The 10,361-nt window shown below is 54.5% G+C and overlaps 1 protein-coding gene across 2 annotated transcripts in view; it reads left to right on the forward strand.

Annotated features, from left to right (window-relative positions):
- Positions 1 to 10,120, forward strand: part of LOC105079328 (keratin, type I cytoskeletal 17) — a 35,872-nt gene extending 25,752 nt beyond the window's left edge. The window contains exons 1-8 of one of the 2 annotated variants that reach the window (XM_010968032.3): positions 5,657 to 6,260; positions 7,510 to 7,592; positions 8,168 to 8,324; positions 8,487 to 8,648; positions 8,732 to 8,857; positions 8,951 to 9,171; positions 9,265 to 9,311; positions 9,854 to 10,120. In XM_010968032.3, coding sequence (XP_010966334.1) covers positions 5,739 to 6,260; positions 7,510 to 7,592; positions 8,168 to 8,324; positions 8,487 to 8,648; positions 8,732 to 8,857; positions 8,951 to 9,171; positions 9,265 to 9,311; positions 9,854 to 9,951 — 1,416 coding nt within the window. In that variant the 5' untranslated portion in view covers positions 5,657 to 5,738 and the 3' untranslated portion in view covers positions 9,952 to 10,120. Of the gene's footprint in view, positions 1 to 5,656; positions 6,261 to 7,509; positions 7,593 to 8,167; positions 8,325 to 8,486; positions 8,649 to 8,731; positions 8,858 to 8,950; positions 9,172 to 9,264; positions 9,312 to 9,853 lie in introns of those variants that run through there. The other variant, XM_045505116.2, reaches the window with a different exon arrangement.
- Positions 10,121 to 10,361: the final 241 nt, after the last annotated feature.

Raw genomic sequence — 10,361 nt, forward strand, 5'->3', positions numbered from 1 at the left:
TGCATCCATTATTCTTCATTCCATCTATCCATCTGCTGACTCAACTGCCCATTCATCCATTCATCCATACTTCCACATTTCCTTACCATCTTCCCTTTCCTCTCTTCCTCCCTTCCTTGTCCCTCTCTCCTCTTCTTTCTTTCACTGAGCATCTGCGTTATGCCACACAGTCTGCAGAAATCATATATCAAATCTGTCTATTGAACTAAGGCTCGGCCTTAAAGAGTGAGGGATTTGCACAGAAAGAGAAGACAGAAGTGGAAATTCAGGCAGAGACTGAAAGATGGGTGGGGATGTAGGGGGTCAGTGAGGCAACCAGGCTGTTGGAGTGGAGATCAGTTTGCTCTGGGCATCAAGGATAATTGACTGGAGAACTTAAGCCTTGTTTTTCCTGAACAGGGAACTCACAGAGGGTTAATGAATCCTTGCTGTTGTTCATATTCTTAACAATCCGAGTGTGATTCTGGGCTGCAGGCACAGTGCTTTTCGGCCCACACATTCTCACCCTGCCTAGCTCAGGTTCTGGGTGACAATTAAACATTTGGCACTTTCAAAGCATGTTCTGCTGTGGGACATTGGACATGACCCTTCCCCTCCCTGGGCTTCAGTTTCCCCATCTGTAAAGTTAAGAGGCTGGTCTAGTGACCCCTGAGGACCTTTCTGGCTCTGACTTTTGGGGACTTTCAGGAGGGGACCTGTCTTTGAAAAGTGAGGCTTGAAGCCCAGGTGGAGCTGGGATTAAATCCTGGCTGAGCAGCTGCCTTGATGTGGACTCTTGGGAGTGTCCTTAACCTCTGAATCTTCTGCATCTCTAATGTGGGATGGTCAGTCTCAGTTCTATTGGCTTTAGCAGTGGGCAGGCTCAGACGGGCCCATGGACACTGAAACACTTGGCGCCGCCCATCTGTTGTGTCAGCCTGGGTTCTTCCAGGATGCTTGGCCCAGGCGGGCAGCCTGGCTTGGGAAACCAGCGGGTGGCAGAGCTTTCTAGGGGAAAGGGGACCCAGGTGCTCCAGGCTCCCAATTGCCTCCTGAGCCTGCCATCTTACCTGCCAGCCCTCTCCCTGGCCCTGTGTTGGCCCTGCCTTTCTGGTGACAGAGGCTGAGGTCCAGGTCACTTCAAGTGTCAGCTTCTATTCCTAGAATTGACAGCCCTTGGCTCTGGGAGACTTTACCTTGCCGTGCACAGGTGGCCGAGACTGGTGAGGAGAAGGATGGGAAAAGTGAAGGGGTTGGTGGGGGAGGGTGTAGAGAGACAGGGAAAGGGGGGCAGGGGACACAGGACTCTTCCAGAAGGAGAGAAGCCCAGCCCTGGGCAGACCCTGGGGGTGAGGGTGGGGCAGTCTGAGAATCATAAGGAGGGCGCCAACTGGTCACTTGACTGTGAGCCTCTCTAGACCTCAGACTTCCTACCTGTGGCATGGGGAGGTCCCTGACTGTCCACTCCTTTCTCCCAAGGATGGTAGGGGCCTAGGAAAAGACTCTAGACATCTAGAGGAACACTTGGCATCCCTTCAAGGGGAGAGGCATGGGAACACCTTAGGATATAGAGAGGGTTTGAGGAGGCCCAGTCTGGCTTTGGGGCTGGACAAGAGAGGGAGAAAGAGTTCTTTCTCGAGCCTGGACCTTCCCCTCCACCTCCCTGCCCTGCCAAGTCTCTCCTAAAAGCCAGCATCCCTCAAGAAGTCTGAGTAAATGAGGCTCTTAAGCCAGTGGGCATCAACAGTACTTCCTTTTCATTGATGGATATGAAAACTGTAGGTGAAAGTTTAAGGACACACAGGATAAGTTGCATAGTCTCCAAGTATGTTCCTCAAAGTATTTATTAGTTTTGGCGAGAAAAACAGTAACATTATGGTGGAGAAATCTAGCAAACCCCACCTTAGCCAATGAACAAGGTCAAAGTCACCGGCCCTGAGACACATCAGTGCACGTGAGATGCCTGAGATGATGCATGGAGGCAGGTACAAGGACACTTCTGTGGTTGTCCTGCCAAAGTGCATAGCCTCAATCTGATGCTGAGAAAATCTCAGAAAAACTCAAACTGAGGGATATTTTAGAAAATAACTGACCAGTGCTCTTCAAAAGGGTCAAGGTCTTAAAAAACAAGGGAAGACTGAGCGGCTGTCACTGACTGCAGAAGGCATGATAACTAGTGGGGTAGAATCCTGGATTGGATCCTGCAACAGAAAAGGCTCATTAGTGGAAAAACAGATGAAATTTCAAGTCAAGTCTATAGTTAATTACCAGTATTGGGTCAATGTTAATTTATTGGTTTTGATCATTGTACAATGTTTCTGTGATATGTTCATATTAGGGGAAGCTGAGTTGAAGGCTACACATAAACTCCGTACAATTTTTGCAACTTTTTCTGAAAGGCTAAAATTATTTCAAAATAAAATGTTAAAAAACAAAGAGAGAGAGAGAGAGCTCTTTCCCAGAGCAGCTGTCTTTTGTGAAGGAAACGGGGTGATGGGAGGAATGGATTGGAGACCTGAGAATCCTGTGCTTCCTAGCTGCCCTTTTTAAAAAAATTAAAATTTTTTTGTTAGTGGAGGTAATGGGGATTAAACCCAGTACCTCATGCATGCTAAGCACACGCTGTACCACTGGGCTATACCCCCAGCCCTCTGGCACCCTTATATGTTGAGCTAAAAGCGACTCCCAGAAGTCTTCCAGATTTGCCCTGCCCACATCTTATCACAACAATCTCTTCAATAAATTTTCACCACTGCTTCGGCAACGTGGGTTGTTATGGGTCTGTTCTATGGAGTAGTGGGTTGAATAGTGTCCATCGCAAATTCATGTCCACCCGGAACCTCAGAAAGTGACTTTATTTGGAAATAGGGTCTTTGCAGATGTCATGATGGGAAGGATCCAACGGCGATCATACTGGATTGGGTTGGGCACTAAATCCAGTGAGCATCCGTATAATAGACAGAGACACACAAAGATGATGGTCATGTGAAGACAGAGAGACTGGAGTTTTGTTGCCACAAACCAAGGCACACAAGGAGCTGCCAAGCTGGGAGAGGCAAGGAGAGGTTCTTCTCCAGCACCTTCACGGGTGCTGCTGGCACCTGAACTTTAGACTTCTGGCCTCAGGAACTCTGAGAGAAGACTTTCTGTTTTTGTTTGTTTGTTTGTTTTTAATGGAAGTAATGGGGGTTGAACCCAAGACCTCATGCATGCTAAGCATGCCTTCTATCCATGAGCTATACCCATCCCATCCAACTTTCTGTTGTTTTTAACCATCAAGTTTCTGATAACTTGTTACCACCATCCCAGGAAACTAATACACACTGATTGTACTTCTCTTATGTCTGTTCATATCTTCAGTTGTTTTGATGTGTATCCTCTCTTCCCTCTCAGGCTGGGGCCTTCCAAAGGGCAGAGACGGTCCCTTCTATGCAACTGGGCTCTGCCTCTGTCCCCAGGCTGGGCTGTCCTGAGGTCCCCTCCTACCTTAGGATCCCATCCCCTTGCTCAGCCGGGCATCAGCACACAACGCGGGCTCTGTGTGGGGCTGCCTGGCCCTGCCACGTCACCTGTTTGCATTGGCATTGGTTTCCCCCCACCAGGCTGGTACAGGGAGATTCACCAACCACAAGAGGCACCACCGCAGGCTCCTCCTTTATCCCCAGTCCCCCTTCCTGCGGCGGCTGGAGGAGGGGCAGGGAGGGAGCCTCTTTTGGGTCCCACTGACTCAGGTGAGAGGGAAGAAGAGCTTTCCCTGTGTCCCGTGCTCCAGGGATTCTATCTGTGGTTCCCTGCCGGGGAGAGAGCCGGGGTGGCGGGCGGCACAGAGGAAGCGGGCGTCGGGCTCTTGCGGTCCCTGAGTCCCTTGGGATGTTGCATTTTTCTCTGGAGAGCACCCCCCCTCACCTCTCCACCCAACAGCTGACAGCAACATGTCTCCTAACAAAAGCGTTTTTTCCTTCAGCCAAAATCCCTGCTGCCTCTCACTGGGGAAATTGCAGGGCTGGGCTGAGGTGGGGGACCAACCTCTGGAAGAAGATTAGGAGTGTCTGTCAGAGTTGGTTGGGGCAGGGTGGGGCGGGGCCCTCGCTTACTCACATCCTTGAGCGTCCTCAGCCGGGCAGATTTGGGAAGCCCTCAGCCTCAAGTGTCTGCCTCAGCATTGTCTTCTGGGCTACTAGGCCCTCGTGGCGGTGGTGGCGGGTGGGTGGGGAGGGCGGCTCCCTGACTTCTGCTTTGGTGGCAGTTGGGGTGGGGGGAGAGGGAGGCTCCCCTTCCCTTCTGGGAGCAGTTGATCTTAGGAGGAGTGTTGGAGCCTCCAGCGGGGGCTGTTGGGGCCTGTCTTGGGAGATGGGACGTGTCAGGCAGCCCCAGACACGACCACATTCCTCTCGACATGCCTGCCGGGGTCTGTGCAGCTGAGGGGTGGTGGGAGGGTGGGGTGAAGCCAGAGGGGGTGCCTTGGGAGGTTGTCTGGGAGACGTGGGATAGCTGAGGTCCCAATACACAAACCTCCAAAGCAGCCAGATGGACACCTGGAAATGTCCCCTGATCCTTGGGGCCTCAACCGTCAGGGACCCTTGAATCCATTCTCAGGTCCCTGCACTGCCCCCAACACCCCCCAAATGCAAACATCCTTTGGGTCAGCTCCACAAGCATCTCAAACAAAGTTACCTGAGCCAGACCCTCCCACTGGGGCTGCCCTGGGGGCCTGAGAAGACATCTGGGGCTGGAAGCAAAAAGGCCCCTTTCAGTCTTGTTCCAGGGGTTCTATTCCACCCTCTTTGGGGCCCAGCCTGGGCTACACCAGTGCTACCCAGACTTCATGCCACACTCAGCTGACACACAGAGCTGACTCTGCAGTAGGCAGGGTGGGTGGTATTTACTCCCACTTTACAGATGAGCAAGCTGAGACCCAGAGAAGTGTCAGATTCTGGGTCACTCAGGGGTAAATGGTAGAGCCAGCACCCAATCTGACTCCATGCTCTTTCCAAATGTCTCCTGTAATACCATCTGCCCTTGGCCCGACTGAGCAGCCAATGCCATGGGCCCATCCACAGGTGTGTGGAGGAGCTTAGGGTCTGTGCCCAGGGCTAGGGGGAGCCACCTGGATTTCCCTTTACTAGGGGTGTCAAGGTGTAAACCTGAGCCACCTGAATCCTAGTTGAGAATGCTTCAGGGATGTGACAGGACCCCTAGTGTGGCCCAGCAGGTCAGACTTGGGAGGGTCTCATAGTTGGTAATGCTGAGGGGTGATCTGGCCATGCTGGTGTCCTCCAGCCAGGTGCCACCTGGAGTGGTGGGCTTCTCCTAGGTGAACGTCAGAGGCCCACCTAGTTAATGGGGAACTAACAGGTCGCTAGGTTTGTGGTGCACAGAGGCCCTACTCCTGCCACCTGGCTGAGCCCAGCATGTGGGCTCTGGAGAGCCACGCTGCTGGGCCCTGAAGGGAAAGTGTAGCCTGCAGGCCCACACCTCCTCCTGTGAATCACACTTGGCGGGACAAGAAATCCCAAACACTCTGAACAATGAGTTTCCAGTAAAATATGACAGACGTGATGAGGCGGCGAAGAGGAGGGATCTGGCTGGGAGTTGGCACTGGCACCTGGATGACGAAAGCCAAGGGGAATGGAAAATGCCAGGCCCGCCCCTACCCAGGAGTATAAAGAAGCCCTGCATCCTTTTCGAACTCAACCTGAGCACCTTTCCCTTCTCTCTTCGACTTGCTCGCTCGCTCACTCACCTCTCTCCTCGGCATCATGACCACCTGCAGCCGCCAGTTCACCTCCTCCGGCTCCATGAAGGGCATCGGCGGTGGCTCCAGCCGCATATCCTCTGTCCTGGCTGGAGGCTCCTGCCGGGCCCCCAGTGCCTATGGGGGTCTGTCTGTCACCACCTCTCGCTACTCCTCCGGAGGGGCTTGTGGGCTGGGAGGTGGCTACGGTGGTGGCTTCAGCAGCAGCAGCAGCTTTGGCGGGGCCCTGGGTGGTGGCTTTGGTGGAGGATACGGTGCTGGCCTTGGTGGTGGCCTTGGTGGTGGCTTTGGTGGTGGCTTCGGTGGTGGCTTTGGTGGTGGTGATGGGCTCCTGGTGGGCAGTGAGAAGGTGACCATGCAGAACCTCAACGACCGCCTGGCCTCCTACCTGGACAAGGTGCGCGCCCTGGAGGAGGCCAACGCCGACCTGGAGGTGAAGATCCGCGACTGGTACCAGAGGCAGCGTCCTGCTGAGACCAAGGACTACAGCCCCTACTTCAAGACCATCGAGGACCTGAGAAACAAGGTGGGTGGGCCAGGCAGCGGGAGGTGCCATTCCTGCCACCTCACTCAGGAGCATCAGGTGCCTCACACCACCGGCAACTTCAGATTCCCAGACAGGACAGCCTCCAGCCCCGGACCCCTTCTTCTAGCTCTGAATGCCCCCAGTGGAGCTGATCCATGAGAAGAAGGCCTCCCTTCCCCCATCTTGCTCATGCCTTTCTGGGCCCCTGATCCTCAGACCATGAGAGACCAGGGATTCCTACCCTTACAGAGGAAGAAGTTGAGACTTTGGGCTGTCTGCCCAAGGTCACACAGCAAATGAATGGCAGGACCAGGGCTAGAACACTTGTGCCTCACCTGCCAGGACAGGAGACAGCTACCTGTTCTCCAGCACAGGGGAGGAGCGAGGCTGTAACGGGACCAGGCTAGACAGCCAAACCGCTCATTAGCTCATTAGTCTGGGCTGTGGCGGCTGCCGCCCATGAGCCCTGGCACGGGCGGCCCCTCCCCACGGCCAGGAGGGCGTGGAAAACCCACAGAGACAATCAGTGGTGGCCCACCTTGCCTGCCCTGCACAGGAGGGGGCTTGTGTCATCTGCCTCCAGCCCCCTGCTCCCCGCTCCTGCTCCCAGGTCACACCAGGGTCCCTCCCGGCTGATCCTGTTTCCCTTGATTATCTGACTGATGCTTTGCATGGATTAGAGAAATTAGATGATAGCGGAAGGAACTGTAGCCAATCCAGGGCTCAATCTACTTTTTTTCCCCTCTTCTATTTCTTTTCTAGTCCCCTGTGCCAGCTGGATCTCAATGTTTGGGAAAGCCCCACTTGAGGTCCCGTGCTCTGTGGACTTGAAAAGGAGTGTCTGTCTGTGCCTTCAGAGGACTGGCAGGGCTGGCTTGTGCAGAGAGAGGAGAAATCAGATTGGGAAGGAGGCCTGGAGAGCTTGGTCACCCCTCCTCTGTGGGCGGAAAACTTGAGGCCCTAAGACATGTCTCAGGTTTTGCAAGTCGGTGGTTGAGCCAGGACCAGAACTCAAGGGCTTTTTACTCTAAGACCAGTGCTCTTTCCATCTACTCTGCTGACCACGGGTCAGCCACATCCTGGGTCCAAGCTGGACCACTGGGGGTATCCTTTAGGCCACTGTGGTAAAGGCTTGTGGGGAGTAGGGGGGTCAGGAAAAAGCATGAAAGCAAAGGCCTGATGCGGTCTGCAGTCAAGGCTGGCTGGCGCTGTCCATTTGACCAATGGCCTGTGCCCTTTCCACCTGCAGATCCTCACGGCCACCGTGGACAATGCTAATATTGTGCTGCAGATTGACAATGCCCGCCTGGCTGCTGATGACTTCCGCACCAAGTGAGTTTGCAGTGGTGGCCCAGAACAACCAGTCTCCCCTGGGTGGGGCATTTTTGGAGCAGTGTTCCCTAAACAGAGCTGCCGAGGCCTGGGATGGCTGTGTGAAAACCCCTTGGGGGTGCTTATAAAAATACATGACTCTTGGGCCCCACCCTTAGGATTCTGATTCAGTTATTTTTAACAGGCTACCTGGGTGATTCTGAACCACAGCCAAATTAGGGAGCCACTACTTTAGGGAGAGACACTCCCCACTTTTCCACCTGCCCCTGAAGTGTAGGAAAGAGTCATATTTGGGGGCCTTGTGTGCTACTGGTTGGCTGAAGCCAGGAGCATCTCCCCTTCGTGAATTCTATAGCATGATGAACTATCTTATTCCCTGCACCACCCTCCTCCTGCCCTGGAATGTTCAGATCTGAGCAATAATGGGCATTGTGTCCATCTGTGCCACTTTCAAGATTGGGTCCCTAAGCCACCCACAGGGTGTCAGGTGTGGGCAGAAGCTGTGGAGGGGAGAGAACAGAGCCTTAAGTGTGGCCAGGATGGGCCTCTCATTCCTTTCCCCCGGGTCATTCCAGGTACGAGACGGAGCTGAACCTGCGCATGAGCGTGGAGGCCGACATCAATGGCCTGCGCAGGGTGCTGGACGAGCTGACCCTGGCCAGAGCCGACCTGGAGATGCAGATCGAGAGCCTGAAGGAGGAGCTGGCCTACCTGAGGAAGAACCACGAGGAGGTGAGAGCTAAATGGAAGCCAGCTTAGAGGGTTAGCTGGGAAGGAAGAGATGGAACTGAGATGTTGGAGGGCAATGTTCAGGCCAGGAACACCTCTGACTAGGGACCCTTGACTGGATGCCATAGTAGGTCCCTGACTGTGGATTGTTCCTTGGATGTGCAGGAAATGAACGCCCTGAGAGGCCAGGTGGGTGGAGACGTCAATGTGGAGATGGACGCTGCCCCTGGCATAGACCTGAGCCGCATCCTGAACGAGATGCGCGACCAGTACGAGAAGATCGCGGAGAAGAACCGCAAGGACGCCGAGGACTGGTTCTTCAGCAGGGTGAGTGGCATTCAGAGGGGAAGGGACCTGGGGTGCTTGCCTCCTGGGAGCTTCCAGTGCGAACGATGTTTTTTATTCTGCAGACGGAGGAACTGAACCGCGAAGTGGCCACCAACAGCGAGCTGGTGCAGAGCGGCAAGACAGAGATCTCCGAGCTCCGGCGCACCGTGCAGAACCTGGAGATCGAGCTGCAGTCCCAGCTCAGCATGGTAGGGGCGCTATCAGGCCTGCAGTAAGCCCAGGGCCCTGGGGGAGGGATGACCACCTTCACTCACCCCCAATCTTTGTTCCTTCCCTCACAGAAAGCATCCCTGGAAAACAGCCTGGAGGAGACCAAAGGCCGCTACTGCATGCAGTTGGCCCAGATCCAGGAGCTGATCAGCAGCGTGGAGGAGCAGCTGGCCCAGCTGCGCTGCGAGATGGAGCAGCAGAACCAGGAATACAAGATCCTCCTGGACGTGAAGACCAGGCTGGAGCAGGAGATCGCCACCTACCGCCGCCTACTGGAGGGCGAGGACGCCCAGTGAGTGCCCAGGGCCCCCTTCCAGAGCTGCCCCCACTGTTAGTCACTGCCCCTCCGTGTGTCTAATGATCTTGCCCTTTTCTATCTTCACAGCCTCTCTTCCTCCCAGTTCTCCTCTGGCTCTCAGTCATCCAGAGATGGTAAGACTTTCCTCCTTATCAAGCCTGGACTCAGGACCACCCCTGTCTCCCAGCAGGTCTAGGATGTTGGATGGGGGCTCTGGAAGGGTAGAGCTAGGGTTTCCTCACCCAGTATCCCTTATGCACCTCTTTGGGAAGAAGAAGCCATTTTCTAACCCCTCCTTAGGGCTAGGAGCTGGTGGCCCAATGTTTGTGGTGGACCCCTTAGTTTTGGCAGTCAGCACCGTGGACAGAGCCCCACATGGGTCTTCCCACCAAGACCAGTCCATCTGGGCAGATCTGGACTGAACCAAACTCTGAGTTATTAGAAATCTTCAGTCTGGGAACTCAGACTCTGCCCCTGACCTTACGGAGCCCAAGTCTGAAAGAAATGTGCTGATGGTTGCAATGCTGGGGCAAGGTCAGTGGGTGAAGTGGTAATCAGGGGAGAGGGCAGCAGGGAGACAGTTCATTTAAGTCCCTGCAGCTCCTTGGCCTCCTCACTCCTGGTTTTTTCATTGTTTGTCTTTCGCTGGTAACACCCTCTCTCCCCTCTTCCCCAGTGACCTCCTCCAGTCGCCAGATTCGCACCAAAGTCGTGGACGTGCACGATGGCAAGGTGGTGTCCTCCCACGAGCAGGTCCTTCGCACCAAGAACTAAGGCTGCTCTGCACTGCTCAGGCCTAGGAAGCACTCCCACCATGTGGACACAGATTTCACTGGGGGATCCCCTCTCCCATCTCCCTGCACCCAAGCACTTCACACCTGAGCCCTGTTTCACCCTTGCCCCTCCCAGCAATCAATAAAGCTTCATTATCTGAGTTGCACAACTCCTGCATCTGCCTGGTCATTGTCAGGAGTGGAGGTGGGGAGAAAGCGGGGGAAGCATCTCCTTGGAGCTCTCAGAGCATCTGGCTATGGCCTCTGGGGCTGGGAGAAAGGACATGGGGGCGGATTGGGCTCAGGTCCCAGGATTGCTTTCATCATCTCAGAAGATAGATGTGTGTACCAGGTCATTTGTGGTGTCTCCTGGGGGCATGGAGGAATGTTTGTTCATTCAGTCACTCATCC

Source organism: Camelus bactrianus, chromosome 16, assembly GCF_048773025.1.
Source record: "Camelus bactrianus isolate YW-2024 breed Bactrian camel chromosome 16, ASM4877302v1, whole genome shotgun sequence".
In the NCBI taxonomy this organism is placed as follows: domain Eukaryota; kingdom Metazoa; phylum Chordata; class Mammalia; order Artiodactyla; family Camelidae; genus Camelus; species Camelus bactrianus.